This window comes from Melopsittacus undulatus, chromosome 5 (genome assembly GCF_012275295.1).
Source record: "Melopsittacus undulatus isolate bMelUnd1 chromosome 5, bMelUnd1.mat.Z, whole genome shotgun sequence".
NCBI classification, from domain to species: domain Eukaryota; kingdom Metazoa; phylum Chordata; class Aves; order Psittaciformes; family Psittaculidae; genus Melopsittacus; species Melopsittacus undulatus.
Window position 1 is genome coordinate 32358166 of NC_047531.1, and position 19761 is coordinate 32377926.

General features: G+C 35.3%; 1 protein-coding gene across 2 annotated transcripts in view; it reads right to left on the minus strand.

Moving 5' to 3' along the window:
- CACNA2D1 (calcium voltage-gated channel auxiliary subunit alpha2delta 1) overlaps window positions 1-19761 on the minus strand; it is a 398283-nt gene that overhangs the window by 111709 nt on the left and 266813 nt on the right. For both annotated transcript variants that reach the window (XM_013128868.3, XM_031048307.2), the window contains exon 7: window positions 5221-5352. In XM_013128868.3, coding sequence (XP_012984322.1) covers window positions 5221-5352 — 132 coding nt within the window. The remainder of the gene's footprint in view (window positions 1-5220; window positions 5353-19761) is intronic.

Below are 19761 nucleotides of genomic sequence, written 5' to 3' on the forward strand. Positions count from 1 at the left end.
TAATTAAGAAGGATTCCAAGATTAAAAGACAAACCAGGTAGTTTGCACCTACGCTTCCAAGTAGTCTGCCAAATATTTGATACAAAATTGTTCTTTGAGATAGCTGCTTTCTAAAACCTAGTCCTAAATTTGCTGGCTAAACTCTTCACAAAATATAAGTAATTTAATATCTGTCAAACTATATTAAACTACTTTAATTAAGTTAATTTATTTTTGTGTAACAGATTTGTCCATTGCTCTGAGGTCAATTATAAATTAAAACTGTAGTCTGATCTGTATTAATGTACCTTTCTGTCTACATGGAGTCAATGAAGCTCTACATTTGCAAGCCCACGGGGATCAGACTCAACATTAAAAAAGAAGAAAAATTCAATTTTTCAAACTCCTACCTCAAGAAAAATCTCTTTGGAAACAATATATTAAAAACAATAAAAAAGAAAAAAAAATAAACCTCCAAAACATGACCTATGTTACAGATTCTTTGTGGCCCTGCTTCAGCAGGAGGGTTGGTCCAGGTGATTTTCAGAATTTCCTTCCAACCTCAGTCATTCTGTGATTCTGTGAGTCTTAGTTTTGAGTTATACATAAATGATGAAAAACTGTTCCCTTGCAGAACAAAGGTTGGAAACTTCTAAAAATATTTTTAAATCTGTTGCATTTCGAAAAGAAACTAGAATTGAAAACATGCACTCAATATAACAGAGTCCTCAGACAAAAAAAAAAAAAAAGAAATAAAATATTTGTATGTCCAGCCCTATCTTGCCTTCTGCAGACAGACTCAGATAAAAATCTGTTTGCAAACTGAACATAAAGAAACAGGAAGGGTTATAAGTGGGAGATGTTCAGAAAAGCTGGCTGATTTCCTGCTGAAAAGATGAAAAGAAGCTGTAACTAATTCCCCCAAATGCTATTATGTAAATTGAGATTAACTGTTTTCTGAGATGACCCAAGACAACCTCAGAGTATGAACTGGGCATTAGTGCAGGATAATAAAATCAAGCTCCATGTGGCTTCAAGTCAGACAGGACAGTACACCAAACAGTATCACGTCTAACAGAATGCAATGCATACCACATGCCTTTATGTATGGGTCTGGCTTTTCTGGTCAGGCTTGTCAAGGTAAACAAAGAAAATGAAATTCTGATTTCAGTTACATTCTGGCATGCAGATATTTAAAACTGTTCATATTTTTAAACATTTTTTTTAATACCCAGATTTCAGTGTAACTTGAATTTAATTGTACTGAAATTGATCTCGTCCATCACATTGTATCTTTTTTGCTGTGGAAATTAAGTTTAGTAACAAAAGCTTAAACAAGGATGTTAAGGAAAACTTCATCAAAAGACATTCCCTTAAAATCAAAACAAAATCACTTCTTTTCCTTCATCTACCAAGTTTGCCATCTCATCATAGACAATCATCAGGTTTATCAGGCATGACTTCCCTTTTCACCCATGCTGACCACTCCCAATCACCTTTTTGCCCTTACTATGCTTCAAAATACCCTCCAGGAAGACTTGCTCCATCACTTTACCAGGGACTAACATAAGTTTGATACCACATAGTTCCCCAGATCCTCCTTCTTGCCCATAAAGATAGAAGTGACACTTGTTTCCTCGGGAAAGAAGGAACTTCAGGAACCTCTCCGAGTTTCTATGACCTTACAATGATAATCAAGGATGGCCTTGCAATGACATCCACCAGTCCTCTCAATACTCCTCTCAACACTCCATCAGGTCAAAAGAACTTGTGCATGTCCACTGTGTTTAAATGTTCTCTAACTTGATCTTCACTGAGTAGAAGTCATCCTTGTTCCAGAACTTCCCTCTGATTCAGAAGCCAGCAATTACTGAGGAGTGGTCTTACAATAATGACTGAGGTAAAGATAGTAATGAATGCCTCAGACTTTTCCATATTTTCATTAGGCTTTCTTTTGCTTCTGATGTCCCCGTAGAAGCTCTTGTCCTTCATATCCTTCACCAGATTTAACTCCAAATGAGCTTGGGCTTTTCTAACCATGCTTCTGCATGCTTAGATGGTATTTCTATATTCCTTCCAGGTTATCTGTCCTTGCTTTCACCTCTTGTACAGTTCTCTTTTGAATTAAGAATTTAATCAGGTATCTTCATAATCTGGAGATAGAGATTAATTCTTCTACAACTATATAAATGTATGTAAAAAAGGACAATGCATTCTCACAATACTGAAACCATCTCTTGAAAGAAAGATTTGGGATATATAATTTTAAATGCAAGAATGAGTATATATTACATCCTTTTTAAAAGTTGTATTCAATTTATTTATTCTTCGGAGCTCTTTTATTAAACTACTGTTTACTTACTCTTGATTTATTCAGAGCTCACAGAATAGCTAACAGAAATCTAAAAATTGCTCTTGACACCTTCCTATCAAAATGGATGGTTGCCAACATGGTAATAGAGCTGAGCATTTCTCTTCACAAATATGCTGTCAGTGAAACTAATGAAAATGTTGATAATAAGTGCCCTCACTAATCTTTAAAATTACTTTAGGGAAGACACACTTTCTTAAATAATCTAAAGAAAAAAAAGTTTAGTATGAGAAAACTCATACTGACTCTTTAAATTGAGCTGATTAGAACCCTAACTGAAAGAGATGAAAATATAGGTTTGAGGCCCATGGAGGTATCCTACATCTTTGGCTCTTCTCTGCTGTTTCTTGATGTTTGACAGTGAGAGCTGAGCTGAATATATTCTAGGGAAAAGCAGTTAATAAGCAAAATAAAGTAATGGATTAATTTATCAAGAGAGAAGCAGACCTCAATGCAGTCTCTAATGTTTCTACAGAGGCATCTTGTATGATAAACATAGGAAGTTTCTATATAGTTTCCTTTTATGCCTGGTTCTGCCATCACTGCAAATAGCAACATATGTACCAAAGAGGCAGAAAAAGCACAGCTGAAAATTATATTAAGTCATATATGTGATGCTAGAGAAGTGTAGAACAGTACAAAAAATAGAGTATATGTAGCAAAAAATAGGATATATGTAATAGAAAAATAATCCTGTATTTCACATATACTTTCCACCCATGGGGTCACTCATAGAAAGATTTCTTCACCCTGCTGGCTACTATAGTGACAAGGACAGCCCAAGAGCCTACCTTGCACAGAAGTGATGTACTGCCTAGTCCATGACTTCAGGCAGTGGGATACTATCAGATAAAAACATTAGAAACCTGTGATTGAAGATACCCTTTATATCTTAGAGGAAAACAAAGATTGTTTTTAAGGGAGGTAAGACTGAGTGGATATATTTCAGGTAATAATGAGCAGACTTGTCTATGCATTTTAATTCTAGATTTTGAAACTTCCAAATTCTTTCACAGATATCATCACTATGGAGGAATTTATCACTTTGAAGCAGGTTTACCTAAGGCAAATATAATGAAGCAATGTTTTACGATTTATAACATCATTTTCAAAAAGCAAACATTAAAAGCATCTGTTCCAGTATATGAAACTTGATTTTAATTTTCAGAATGTTTGTGTGTGTCAGCAAACTGAGACAAAGGTTTAACAAAAAAAGGAAGATGACAACCTTGCACAAAGACCTGTTCTAAAAATCTGAAACCCTTACTGATTTGAGTTATAAATGGAAGTGGGAAGAAGATGCATAGAACAATACACATACAACTTAAGAACTGTCAGAATGTCCCAGGTTGCTCTGTGTGCATGCAGAACTTAAGGAATGGGTAATTACCCAGGCATTTCTGAAGTTAATTACTGACAGGACTAGACAGATCATAAGGACTTAGTCACTTAGTTATGGAATAAGCAGGAGGTGTGTGGTTCTAGATTTAAATTTGTGTTTTAAAGTAGTACACACAAGTCACGTATTCACCTGCAAAACAGTGAAAACAAGCCTCTCCCATTTTATAGGGATACTGTTAGGAAGAGTACATAGAGAGGCTCTTGTCTTGTGTTAACAACTGACAGGTTAGCAAGACGTAAGAATATATTTGTCAATATATGAGATAATCCCACAATGGAAAATGAATATCCTGAAGACTGGCACAGAGATGGATTAAAGAAACACTTAGTTTTTCAGCATTTGCAAAACATCACTATACAAGACACAGTGACAAATGGTAACCCCAAACACAGTACAAATGTATCCCAAAATCATTGAACCAGAACACTTGGAAATAAAATAAATATGAAATTAGCATTTTCAAGATTATTTTTTTCTGCAACATCTCACTGTATTTCATGAACATCTAGCATAACAAAACAAACAGGATTCAAGTGCTGTTAAATACTCTTCCTATAAACTAGCCTAAGGCAGTTTCTCTGCCTGGGCTAGCAATTGTGCTAATGATACAGTAACAGCTTCAAAATAATCCCCTTCACCCTCAGAAACACAAACAGTCTTGTATAAATAGAAGAGAAAAGATCTCCAAGTTCTTCCCTTGCCATCTGCAGGCAAGAAACAGCACACTGCATGTTAATTGTCCTGTGCATAGTAGACACATCCTGTCACTGATAACAGCAACACTTAACAAGAACAGCAGCAGGACAAGCAGTACACCTTGCCATAAACTAAGCCTTTCTGTTAACTAATACACATCAAAAATCAAATTAAGGCTACTGATTATCTAAACTCAATACAATATACATCTATTTAAATTAATTAGTGTGATCCAATAATTACATTCTTCAATAGGTGGAAAAAAAGCTGGTTGAAATAATCAAGTTGCATTTATTGACCTTACCTCTAATAGCAAAGACATAATTGTCAGAGATCGTGGATTCTGCAGGACATAAATATGGCATGGTGCAATCATATTTCCGCTTACTTTACCATGACATCATCTGTCTACTTACCGCGTCACTACTTTTTAACTAGACAGGTACAAAAATCTCACTGGCAAATATTTAACTATTTATACAACCCACAGAAAACAATATAAAAATAAAATGTAACTTTTCAGCTTTTCAAAGAACATACTCTTCTGTTCCTCTTATTGTAAGAAACAGTAGTTACATATTTCTCCTCAGTTTCTTCTCCCTCATACTAGCTTTATGCCAGAATAATTTCACAGTTCTTTAATTACTTCTATTACACAGAAACTGCATCTATATAATAAAATATTTTAGTTAATTTTATTGCTTGAAAATAATTCAGAGTATTCTTAAGGCAATACATGGCATAGGACAGTTTTCTAGGAGACTTCAATTACCTGGGTAATACCTAGCGAGGCCAGTTGCACTACCAAAAACCTGCCATAATAAAGTGGGGTCTTCTTCTCTGTTCCGCTTGAATACATCATCCAACGCTGCTGTCCAGTTGAGTTCATTTAACACTATCGTTGCTGTCAAAGACAAAACACACGTGGTATTACAAAGTTAGATCCTAACAGAAACTGCAACGATTACCAAAAAGCAAACTGAATTATTACAGAAAGTAAGAACATTTTATTTAACTAAACCATAAAGGAAATTTAAAGAAATGTACTCCTTTTCCTTGGGAATTTTGTTTAAGTTCCTCATGTGCTCTTCTTCCTGTTGCATTATCTGTATGCAATAACTTTTGGCTTATTTGCAGAGCCAGTATCTTCTACAAATACATTGTTTCTGAGATGTCACTCTAGTTGCACTTCCCACTTATAGAAAATTAAATGTTAGCACACAGCATTGGTGTTTACTAATTACAACACTCTGCAATAAGAACAACTACAATGACATCACCAGAAGTATGTATGTACCTCTTATAAAGGCAAGAAAGGTGTCCCTTTCCAAATGGATGCTGTTAAGAGGATTATATGGGAAAAGACAACAATAACTTATTTGAATTATAATATTAATGTGGGACTGCATGCACAATAGTACTCATTATAGCACATTAACAAATCTTAATGTTCATATATGTAATTTCTTACAGAACAACCAGCAATGTCAACATTAATATTTATAAGTTGAGTCAGTTCCACAATGAACTTGAAATATAAGGAAATTCACATTTCAGCTAAACTTTCTGTGGCCAGTTACACAGAAACTTAGATTCACAAAGTTGTCCCCTACCTATGTTTTAATCAATCAAATATATTATGTAATCAATCAATCAAACATATATTAACATGCTCTATGCATTCTGAAAAAACATATCTTGATGAAAACTGCTACAGTAATAGTCAATTGACTATAGTCAATAGTCAATGAAATTGTATTGTGACACAGAATACTTCTGTAACTCATGACAAATCATGCTTTTCACACCTCAGTTCATCAGCTGCAAACATCTCATTTATTCCTCCCTCCCCACCAAAAGAATAAATCTTAATAGGCTTTTTTGCTGGTTTGGTCACAAATTCTTGCTTTTGTGTTTCCTAATGGCATTTTAAGCAATGATTCTAAAACCAAAACACCTAGATTAGCAGGCCAAGGGAACCAGAGGGAAACAACATTTTAAAACAGCTAAAGATGTAGGTATAAATCCTATGAAAGCTAACACTGTAATACAGATCCTGCTTACACTATGGTATTGCACACAGGGAAGAAAATTCAGCTTCTCTTGCAAATAAGCAAGTCAAGCTGAAATAAAAACAGTTCGCGTTTGAGTCTTCTGAGTGGCATCTGAGTACAAAATTTTGTATGTACATCCACATTCTAGCCCTCTGCTACAGTGAAAAAAAGAAACAATAAAAATAAGGGCAGGCTGAAAGCTGACATTTGACAGGCCAATTTCGAAAGTGAGGCTGTTAAAAGATACTAGAGAAACAAGATCACAACATTAAATTTTATAGGCTTGTTTTTAAAGGTTAAGGAGAAAATTGCTATACCATGTGTTTTGCAGAAAGGTTTGTCTGTGTTTTTCAAAGTAGTTTGGAGATAATATTGCCCTCTCAAGATACAACTTTTTATAGAAATATAAAATTAAATTTCCAGCCCCTGGGCTGCCATTTAAGCAATAAGCTTGTGCTATATACCTGTCTCCTTGCCAAGTGGATAATTATAAACATATTTAAGTTTACTTAAGACAGAGGAACAATTCCCTAAGGCACAAAAGGAAGTTAAACAGCATTTTAAAATGGTTATTCCTGTTTGACTTACTGTATGATTAAGCATTATGTACAGGATTACTAAACTTAACTTAGCTTTAGATATCATCTCCTGAAGCGGCTCCATGAAGTCATTAGAAGCTCTGTCATTTACTCAAGCAAGAATTTCCTTTCAGCTTGATTTTAGAGCTTTTTCATGTTACTGTTTCCCCACCACTCTTGTCCCAGTGGAAGCCTATATTGGTATTTAAAGCACTGGAGCTTAGGGCACTTACTTAAGGCACATGGGAGACAAAGTTTACAGGTTTCAGGGTCCTCTATGTATTCCCAAGTCCCACAGCAATATAAATCAATTATTTTTTTTGGCCTTGAGCCTGACTTAAAATTGCTGCAGTCTCTACCCCCAAGACTTTACCACCCTGGTCAGACCTCTGATGTGCAAAACATTTAATCAGGAAAAAACTATTTTGAAGTCAATCATGCTCATAAGTACTTCTTTAAATAATATTTCTAAATATAGAATTTCCTTCAGATCATAACCTTAAAAAAGAAAAAAAAAAACAAACATACTAACTAAACATATATTAAAAAATTTACTATTTATTTTCAAATACTGTTGCAAAGAATGTTTGCATAACACCACCAAAAAATGCAGTTATATGTATACATGAGCCTATGTTTACACACACCTCTGAATATGCAGTCATTCACTGGAATGGGTTGCCCAGGGAAGCTGTGAATGCTCCATCCCTGGTGGTGTTCAAGGCCAGGCTGGACAGAGCCTTGGGTGGCATGCTTTAGTGTGAGGTGTCCCTGCCCATGGCAGGGGGGTTGGAACTAGGTGATCTTAAGGTCTTTTCCAACCCTGCCTACTTTGTGATTCTATGATTCTATATATATAAAAAAATTATATGCATATAAAACCAGATGTATATACAAAAAAGGAATAACCAAGGAGACAATGTACATATAATAAAATAACTAAGTACTGAAGTACTGAGTGGAGAGATTGGAACTGATAATTTTAGCATTTTATTAGACTTATTGATATTAGGCTATAAAGCAAGAGATATAGCTTACTAGCTCTTATTTGTAATGTTTGTGGAGAAGAAATGCTTTACAGTTTGATTCAGAGTTTCATTACTTTATTTACATCCCACTTTCCCTGTCCCCCTGTTCTAATTTTCTCCCAGAGACAAATATAACACCCTAAATAAAATAATCCAAGAACTTGTAGCAAGGGGAAAAAAAACCCACAACAAAACCAAACCAAAACCGAACAAACCAACCCAACACATGAATTTGGAATTAAAAAATAAATAATGTGGAATTCAAGATGAGCAACAAGAACAGAGGATCCTAACAGACGTAAAACAAAATCAGTGACAAGACTACTAGGAGTATGTAACATATCTGTTCTCAGGTCCTGAAAAACTTATCTTCCCGCATTACAGAAATTCATAGTTAAGTGCTTGAGTCTCATTTCAGAAATAAGTTTTAACAGCACACATGTAAAGTTCAACATGTATCCCCCATTCCTTTTAATTTACTTTCTCATTACAGCAACAATTCATTCATGGAACAGATACACAGAGCTTTTCCACAACATATAATACTCTTTTGCTTTTGCTAAGGCATACACCCTGGACTTCAACAGACAACATGTAAATCAAGTGTCCTTCTTGTTTTTTGCATACAATAGCTCTGGCAAAAGGCAATTTCAAACCAACATCTTTGGATTCTGCTTTAAAGCATATAGTAGCTTATAGAAACTTTCTTATCCAAAAAAAAAAAAAAAAACAAAACCAAAATCACTCATATACAGCAACAAAACTATTCTTCAAATGGCTCCTGCTAAAACATCATGGTTCTCAACTTGCACCTAAAATGCAATGCAGCCCTATTGTTACTAGGTCATAGTAGGGACCGTAACACCTGTCAGAATACCTGACTTTGAAAGATAAGGATTCATATTGACCTCATTTAATAATTAATGCATTTCACTAAAACAAAATGTTTAGAATATTATAGCCACACATGTTGAGATACCGTATATCCTAGAAACACCTGCTTTTCCTTTTGAGTTAACTTCTGTACAGGAAAGAGCTTTTGACTGATAATTGACAGAAAATCAGGCTGGAGACAACTCTTCAATAAGCTTATTGCCAATTCCACTAAAATAAGTCTTTGAAGATTACTACTTCAAAGTATATCCATGACTACCGTTCACTTGATATGGGCAAGACGAAAAAATAGAAATTATCATCACACAATAGGAAACATAATTCTTTCTAACTAATTCCATTGAAGTCCATCCATCTTTTCTTTTTCCCTCTTCTTTAAGACATGAGGTTTAGGTGCCTTAACAAGGACTGGATTCAATTTTCCTCTGCAAATGCAATCAATAAAAAATAGAAAGCACTACCGTGCTCTCTTTAGAAGAACTTTTGATGATTTATTCAATGTATAGGCCCTGGCCTGCATACCAGGCAGAGTACAACTTTATTTGAAAAGCCTGAGAGCTATTTGCTGTATCTGAAAACATGTGAGCTGCTGTTCCCTGATGAGGCAGCTACACATACACAAGGGACAACCGAAGAGAGCTCCTTAGCAGTTCATTAATCTTCTTTTAGTGCGTGGAAAGTATTACACTTCCATATCCTGTTTAATGAAGTTGACTCATTGATTTCTTTAAAGATAACACTGACTATTGTTATAAATGAAATAGATATCTGCAATCAAATATTACGATATTTTAAAATGAGTAAAGAAGGACAATACATTTGCAAGTGCATATTTTTGCATATATGCGCAGGAACAGGTCACCCAAAGAAGTAGTAAATGCTCTATCCCTGGCAGTGTTCAAGGACAGGTTGACAAAGCCTTGGGTGACATGGTTTAGTGCGAGGCATCCCAGCCTGTGGCAGCGGCGTTGGAACTAGATGATCTTAAGGTCCTTTCCAACCCTAACCATTTTATAATTCTAATTACATTTTTTCACTGGCTTATGTATATGTGTGCATGCACACACACACATACATATTTTCTACATAATTCCCAATTATAGTAACTTGATGAACTATTCTGGGAGTAACTTAACCTCAACTCTTCAAATTTAGGTACATGTTTTAAGCCATCTACTTTTCTCATGCCAGTGCAGCATAAGCAGAAGGCTTATACATATGTGGATCTTAGGGGTGTGTACCTCCAAACTGCAAGCTTTAAATACAGTTTTTCACACATACTCCTTAATACCAAACTTATCAGATTAGTGACAAACAGTGCAATAACTCGTAGTTAGCTTGAAAACATCCACCAGGTGATTTAAATGTGTTTTATTTATTTAACTACAGGTTTTTAAAGGTAAATAATCAGTAATGGGAAAAAAAGAAAATAATAAATTTTGTTAACTTTCAACAAAATAAGGATTTATAAAAGCAGAGGACGTATTCTTTTCATTCAAAGCACAGGATGAAAAGAAAATAAGAAGTCTTAAAATTTAATTTAATTTAAGCATTGTTCTGCTGTGTCTTGTATATATAAATCAGTTCCATAATCTTGTTTTGAAAGTAGCATTTTTATTTCTTATCATAAAGAAATTTGAAATTACTGGAAAATCAGAACTGTTTGGGTAATATTCATTCAGTCGTGCATAAAAAGCAAAGTATTAAAATACAATTTTTAGTATATAGAACAATAATGAAATGAAATCATTTCAAGGTCTAGGATTGCTGAAAGGAAATTTTAGAGAGCATGTATTTTACACTCGTAATTAAAGCAGAAATGATAAATGTCATGTACTTTTCTTCTTTAGCGAACAACTTCTCTACTCCCCATCAGATATCTGACATTATGTCCCAGACACTTCTATAAATAATTCTCTGAAGAAGTCACTGAAGTCTAGCATACTGTTGTGTCTGTGTCAAATCAAGTAAATTAATTGGAAATGCCATCCGCTGTCTGCTGAGTGGCTTGGCTGCCACATGCTGATAGCTAGAGAAGCACACTAAAAGCTCATTAAAATAAGAAATGCCCAGGAGAAGGAAACGAGAATAAATGCATTGAGAAGATGGAATTAAGCTTCAACTATAGCTCAACAAAAAAGGGTTAACACAATGCAGAGTCATAGACTCTTCAGTACTCATAATTTTTCAATGTATTATTTATTGCTATAAAACACAAGAGACACCCATATATTGTAACCTATATTACGATTGGAACCTATATATTGCTGATAACAGTATTTGTGCACCTTACACCTCAGGAAGGGTGAATGCTGTTTTTTGCCTTGTTTCCTTTAATATCAAAATATATCAGTGTGCATTCCACTGGAATAACACCTAATGTAAGGAACCACACAGTACTGTAGCTTTGGTTTGTTTTTTTTTTTTTTTTTTCTGGGAAGATGACAAGAAGACAAAATATATGGAAGATATTGTTGATTAGACTGGCTCTGGAGGACTTTCAAATTTTGTACAGCTATGCACAGTATAAGAGCCTAAGTAAAATGAAAATCAGAAGTAACATATTGAAGTAATTACACCACCTCCTGATTTTTTACCATTTATCGTTGTTTTTTACAGGTTATTTCAAGGCAGGCCCCCTAACTGGAAACAATTCCTTCTTAGAAAAACAGATGAAGTATTACTTTTAAATTAGTATGTTTTAATTTTATGGATATAACAGGGACTAAATATGAACAAAACATCCACTAGGAATGTATTAATGACTATATTACACCTATTAACTCTGGTCTTCCTTCACTTTGCTCTAGTTCTTTGTTAGCATTTCAAAGGATGTCCTAGTGATGCTCAAATTAAACTAGCTACAGAGATATGCTTCTTCTCTAAAAAAATAAAAAAAAAAAAAAAATAGGTGTGTCATGGTTTAAACACCCCCTCCCCCCACTCCCGGAGGGATGGGGAGGAGAACCGAAGGAATGCAACTACCACAGGTTGAGATAAGAACAGTCCAGTAACTAAGGTATAACACAATCACTACTGCTACCACTAATAAAAACAATGATAGAAGAAATAAGCAAGAAGAGAGAATACGATACCACCTGCCAAAACGAGCCCGACCCAAAAGAGAGCTAGCTCTCGCCCTTCTGGCCAACTCCCAGTTACATCCCCGAGCATGATGTGCTGTGGTATGGAACGCCTCCTTGGCCAGCTTGGATCAGGTGACCTATCTCTGCCTCCTTCCCTGGCAGAGCATGAGACTCACAAAGTCCTTGGACAAGCCAAAACATTTGAGCAGTAACTCAAAACATACGTGCTATCACAACATTCTCAGCCCGAAAGTCAAAACACAGTGCTGCACCAGCTACCAAGAAGAAAAAATGACTGCTACTGCTGAACCCAGGACAAGGTGTTAAGAAAAATAAATGAAACCAATCAAAAGACTGTCTGGAAATGTTGCTCTGGAATAACTTATTAAACTTAAGATATCTTTGGTCTGCCAGAGTACCAGCACTTCTGTAACTTTCTAGGCATTAGAGCACCTTACAAGATCAGTAATTCCTAAGCAGTAGCTGCGTAAAGTGCTAGAAACCAACCAACACATGCAAATGTGTTCTCTCTTTACCTCATGCTTTCTGCAATCTTCTAACCACTTTGCCAATTCCCATTATAATTTCTATTACTTGTAGTTTGAAAACAAAACTCAGAAGTAGATGCTATCACATTATTTTTATGTACATTACCTATTAAAAAGTTCTTTAATTTTTCTTCCAACACTTATACTGTCCATCATAGCAGCTCCTTCTATGCTCTCCCAGCCACGGTAAATTGGAAAGCACAAGCATCGCCAGCAAAAATAGAGATACGTTAATGTAATAAAACAAAGACCTTGACACATTCTCTGGAATACTGTGTGTTTGTTTTGTCCATCATGCCAAAGACATGAATTACAAGTGGATAGAGTGCTAAAAATGGCCACTAAAATAGCTGGTGAAAAACAGAAAATTTGCCTTCTGAAAGGAGAGTTTGAGTAATATAATAGAAAAATGAGGCAGCCAGAAAGGAAGCCCACTCATGAAAAGCGTATGTAAGCCTAAGGATAGCATAACAAATGGGTATAAAGTACTTAGAGCAGGCAATTAGGTAGTGTTTTCTTAGAGCAGAAGTTCTTAAAATATATTGCTGCTAGGAGACATGAGTCAGGAGCCCAGATCTTTTAAGCTGGAGTTTGACTGGTTTATTAAATAGAATCATAAAATCATAGAATAGTTAGGGTTTGAAAGGACCTCAAGATCATCTAGTTCCAACCCCCCTGCCATGGGCAGGGACACCTCACACTAAACCATGTCACCCAAGGCTTTGTTCAACCTGGCCTTGAACACTGCCAGGGATGTAACATTCACAGCTTCCCTGGACAAGCCATTCCAGTGCCTCACCACCCTTACAGGAAAGAATTTCTTCCTTATATCCAATCTAAACTTCCTCTGTTTAAGTTTCAACCCATTGCCCCTTGTCATGTCACTACAGTCCCTAATGAGGAGTCCCTCCCAAGCATCCCTATAGGTCCCCAGCAGATACCAGAAGGCTGCTATGAGGTCTCCACATAGCCTTCTCTTCTCCAGGCTGAACAGACCCAACTTTCTCAGCCTGTCTTCATATGGGAGGTGCTCCAGTCCCCTGATCATCCTCGTGGCCTCCTCTGGACTTGTTCCAACAGTTCCATGTCCTTTTTATGTTGAGGACACCAGAACTGCACACAGTACTGCAAGAGAGGTCTCAAGAGAGCAGAGTAGAGGGGCAGGATCACCTCCTTTGACCTGCTGGTCACAATCCGTTTGATGCAGCCCAGACTAGGGTTCACTTTCTGGGCTGCGAGCACACACTGAAACTGGCTCATGTTCATTTTCTCATCAACCAATGCCTCCAAGGCCTTCTCCACAGGGAAGGAGTAACCCTTTGTTACAAATAAAGTTAGGATCTAAAATTTAGTAACCACAAACAGTGCAGTTTTATATAATTAATGGCAACAAAAAATTGGCGGCAAAACCACTTTTTTATTTCTATTTAATTAATGAATATTATATGTTTGCAAATAAACTATAGATAATTTTACTACATTAATATTTATCTATAGTACATACATATGTATGTTATATATAAAATTAAATATATACTTTAAATATAAATAATTACATACTGTAAAATTATATATACTATATAGATCCTCTATAGAGAACATGCATATGCATCATATACAATATTTCTGAGGTTTAGGGCATTTTAATAAATGTTAAAATATTACAGTGAATTTGGCTACTGAATTCTAATCTAATCCCCATATAAATGATATATTAATGAATAGCAGGCTGCTTTAATCTATCTAAATGTATCTCTGGCAATAGAAATCCAAGACACACCAAGAGCGAGGGCAATACAATGCACAAGCAGGAAACATGAAAAAATGATGATGAGATGAGGTCTGTTTTATCACCTTAGCTCATACAGATGTGACAGCTCCTGCTTCTTGTCGATATTCTAACCATCATCTGATGAGACTGAAAATAATGACATTTCCACAACCATTTTTTGTTTGTTTGTTTTTGTAGTGATGGTTTTGGCCAAAGAGGAAGAGGACAGAGATTTTCTAAAATGCAGCTATAGAAGGAAGAAGTCCCATCTCTCCAACAGATGATGTATCTGTCCCACATGCAGCTGCATTATGCCTTATTGGAAGCAGGACATAAAAATAATACAGCAATTTTCATTCTGTATCCTGGGGCATTGTAAGTATTGTACCTCGACTGTTAATTAAACTGGTTTGGTGTTGTTTTTCAGGTTATAATTAGGGAATATAAATAGAATTCTGCTCTTAAAGATCAAGGGGGTACAGGGTACTAGAAAGGGGAATGTTCAAAGCTTGCTGCCTGTGCAAACAGAGGCTCTCCTCTCACTGCTATTTCTTGCTATAAACAAAGACTTTTCCTGTATCTTTACAACAGGAAAAATATGTTATATTTATTTTATCTACAGCATTCACTCTATGAGGACCTAAAAGCAGACTCTCAGTCCTATGTTTCTGTGATGGCAAGCTGCATTCCACTCCTGGGGTGAATCCTGGCCTACCTTAAGTTAATGACAAAGCTCCTTTACTACACAGGGAACTGATTTCATGCTTCATCTTCAGAACACTCTAACTCTGCAATGTTTAACTGCTCCCTCTGTATGTAGTATTTTGCCAGTCTATTGCAATAAGCAGAATACAGAATCAGGAGACAGGACCTACTACTTAAGATTTTTCAGGCAAATGAAAAAAAGAACAAACCATCGTCCTTACAAATCACTTCATAAGATTCAAAATGCCTTTGAAATAGTAAAAGACTCTTTGTTAACGCATTCTTTGTAGGTTTTTTTTTTTGTCTGATTCCATGACATGAGGATTCTCTTAGGATTCAGCTGAGTTTTCTGTATTCACTGCTTTAACCACTGGGTATAGCAGGTTTCTGTTCTACAGTGTTCAAACAAATACATTTTTTTATTGACATGTGCTTGCTGAAGGTTTCCTTGTTTTTAATTTACTTTATGGTTATATAAAACCACACAAAGAGGCAGTAGAGTTGCAGAAAAAAAAATGGAATGGGATGAAGAAAGAAATCTTATTGCCTTATATATCCCTATCCTAGTGCTTTAAACTATGCTAAGTTTTAGCTACTTTAGTTTCCCATATTTAACTAAGGGCCATAATCCTTCCTGAATGAGTAAATACTGCATAAATAGAGCTTTCAAGATCCTAGAAGTTGATGAGTGTCAGGTTTCTAAGGGCTTCTGTATAGATCATTTGCAAAAATAGGATGGGACCAATGAATTAAGTAAATACAGACAAAGATGGAACAACTGCTATGGAGTGAAAAAAATTATTCAGGAACCAAAGTGGTTAAGAATGCATTATAAAGATCTCTGAAGTTGTGCAGCATTTTAAACAGCTACTTTCAACTAAAGTGAGGAACTGACAGTACACAGTACCACGTTTCCTAGGGTAAGGAAAAAGGATATGAAAATATGATTTTGGATTAAAAATAAGGCTCTAAGAAGGAGTCATATCACAGAGTGAAATACAGCAAGCTTCAGCCCCAGTCTTACAGGCATTTATACACATATCTAACTTTGGTATTTGATAAGTGAAGAAAGCAGAACTGAATGCCAGGAACTTAGAACCAGCTAAATCCCACTGTGCTCTGGCAATCTGCACCAATTTGAGATGAAGTCCAGTCCAAAGCTTCTAACAACCATTGCAGCAACTGTTTCAAGAAAGGAAAAGGAAAAACATAGTGGTTTGTTGTTTGTTTATATATATATGTATATATGTATATATACATATATATATTCAACTCAACAAAAAAATACTGTATGAAGCAACAGAAAACTTATTGTGAGAAACTTAATCCTTTGATTCTCTAAGAGCACATTGGTTTCAGTGGCTTCACTTATTTCATCCAGTCGTGTAGTGCAGTGGAAGCAGGTCTGTATATTAAAACAGTAGTGCTGGAAGTTGTGACATTCATATTATACAGGTTTTTGAGATTTTATTTTCTGCTACATCTATTCTGTGCTGTTGTCTGAATGCCCATTAACAGTTGATGCAGGACAGATGCACTGTGAGAGTGCACCTTTGGGTTTAGCTGCATCAGAAGGTAATCCAGCTGCTGGATGCTCAGATAGCTCAGCAATGTCAAGCCAGTAACTTGGGTCAATAACTTTTTCACTGTTAGAACTTGTGCCCAAAAGCAAAGTTATAAACAATTTGGCACGTTAAGGATCCAACAATATTCTATGCAGTAGTTGTATTTTACTTTAGACATTTTCTCTAAATGCTTTATGCATATAACAAAGATTCAGAAAATGAGACATCAATAGCAGTAAAGAAACCAGAGCTGGAACCCTGACTTACTGAAACTGATGGAACAATGTTGAAGGTGTTCGTGCTAAGTCAATTTAACTTTGATTCTAATACTGACTTTAAAGAAGAATCTTTGGTGTATCATAACTTTACTAAGCATCTTCCTCAGGTAGAAAACAGGAAAAACTTCTTTATTCTTACTGTCGTTGTCGGATGTCAGTAGCAAACTTTCAGAGTCTTTAATGTCTTGACATTCTTTTGAATGATTTCTTGAGAAAATCTGACACTTTGGCACAAAACCAGCTTTGTGATGTACATAGTTTCTCTATTGTTTATGAGTCAACATCTGGCCACCTTTTTGCAGTTGTAAACTCATGTCAGAAGAGTCATATGAAAACAAATTAGCCCATAAACTGTTTTTTCAAAGCATCAATCCAATAATTAGAACATTGATAGATGCTTGCAGAGCTGTCAAACAAAATTAACTTTTTCAGTCAATGTACATAGTATTTTTTTATTTCACATCTCCAGATTTCCTTCTGACCATTGCAAGGATTTTAAAAGTATTTTGTTATTTTTATTTGGTTTTTTTTTAGAATCAAGAGATAAAAGATATTGCATTTCAAAGAATTATTCTTTTCTTTTAAATAAGATATATATTTTCTTTGCAGTTACAAGAAAAAAAATCTTTTATTCCTTCAGTTGTCTAGAAGATAGAACAAAAAAACCTGGCAATGTACAAATGTTCTGGGTGACAGATTCCTACAAACTTACTTCAGGCACAACACTTAAAGTAACATTGTAGAACTAACTGAAGATCTTTTTTTTCTCACAAAAATTGAGACTTCAGGTATATGCCCTACCAAGTAATATCCAGATATCCCTCCCCTGCCCCTCTTCTTGACAGCTCATGTCATAGGAAATCATAAAATACTGTCAAAGGCATTCAGTTCATGCTTTCTGCTGTATACTTCTTTGTGGCAGTTTACCACAAATCCCAAAAGCAAACAAGCTATCCATCATCTGCTTAGAAGACTAGAAGCAAGGGAAGGAAAAAAAGAGATGCTGTAGCTATGTAATATGTCATGCTTAATTAGCTATTTATTAATGTATTATGATTTCATTTTGCAGAGTACAATCTAATCACATAAGTAGGGATCTTTCATGACTTGAAAACTTTAAAATGAGAATTAAGACCTGACGTATTAAGACAAACATGAGCAGGGGATTGAGTGAAGAGCCATATCAGCAGCAGAACAAGAGTGGAGGCTATTGCAGAGCTCTGCCAAAACCTTCAATTAGCTACAGTCTTCCTGGTTTCTGAAAAATAAAAACAACTGTTCAACACCCCTATGCGTCTGACCTCTTATCCCCCATTATCTGTGACAGAGAAGTCTGATCGAATTAAGGAGTAATTTGAAAGCAGAAGAACATTTTATTGACTATAAATGGAAGAACTAAAGGGAAAGTGGTGCAAGAATCCAACTGCTGCAGAAATGGAGAGACATTTCTGACAAATTACATGAAAAAGTGTGTTCTGGGCAGGCATGTAGTGAGATACTAACAAATTAAAAACATCTGGGGGGGAAGGGGAAGAGATCAATAATCGGAAGCAATGAATCAGATGTCTCAAGACAGTAAGTCCAGAATAATGCTTATGAGACAGAAAGCATTTCATTAATTTAAGTGCTGATTGTTCAGAACGCAAGCAAGGAATAAAACATTAACCCCATACTATCAGTTTCAACAAAGCTACTTGCAGAGATGCATGACGATATTTGAGAAACTATATTTTGTACCATTTTCCATCATCAACCATCAATAAACGGATAAAAACCTTATAAAAATGCACATATACATCATTTGCAGCTAAATGCATTTTAAACATTCAATGTTTTCTGGATTCAAAAGAAATAAAGGTAGATTCAGATTTGAAAAAAAGAAGAAAATAACAACCACCACCAAGAAACTAGCATTCAAATGGCACTATTTCATGTGGACCTACTGCTTAAGAAAAATGAAAAATCAGAATTTAGCCATTTAGAGATATATATTCAAGCTTGCAGCAGGCTGTCAGAATGATACATTGCTTGGGTCACTATATAATGCCTTTAGGTCTTGCATAATACAAAGCACTATTCCCAAACAACTTATTAGTTTATGTACAGACAAGAAGACTTTATATAAGAATAAATGATATACACATTTTTAATATTTAATCTATGTTCAGAAAGGCGATCATCTTTCTTCTGTATTGTCTACATTTTGTGCTTGTTCCAGCTCACTTCCATAACCAAAACTATCAATCATCTATATATTTTTATGTCGTTTCCACCTACATGAAATGATGTTAAGGATTAAAACACAAGTAGCACCCACACTACTAACACCAGCATCAGAATCCTGTGCTAATAACTAGGCAAAAAGTAAAGATTCAATTTTTATACATAAACAGAAACAGTGTTACTGACACTTTGAATAAAAATTACTGTTTTTTCTTCAGGATTGAACTCTCAGGGTCCTGTACTTTAATGAGCCTGGGAAGCTTTAATTGCTCAAGGCAAAGACTAATTTTAGAAAGAACAGATTTATAGTTTATTTCTAGAATGTGTGGATTTGAACAGATCTAACAGGTTAAAATAATCACGACCTCTTCTGTGTGTAAAATACATTTTAGCAAATAAAATAAAAAAGCTTGAATTTTAAAAGCTACATACAGAAAAAAAAAAAAAAGTTGATCTTCACAGGGAAAGTGATCTGTGCTCCAGAATCAACCTAGGATTCACAGAGCAGGCAAAAACCTCAACACTTGAATAAACACAAAAATGTCTCAGTTCCTCACAACAATGACATACAGTATATAAAAAT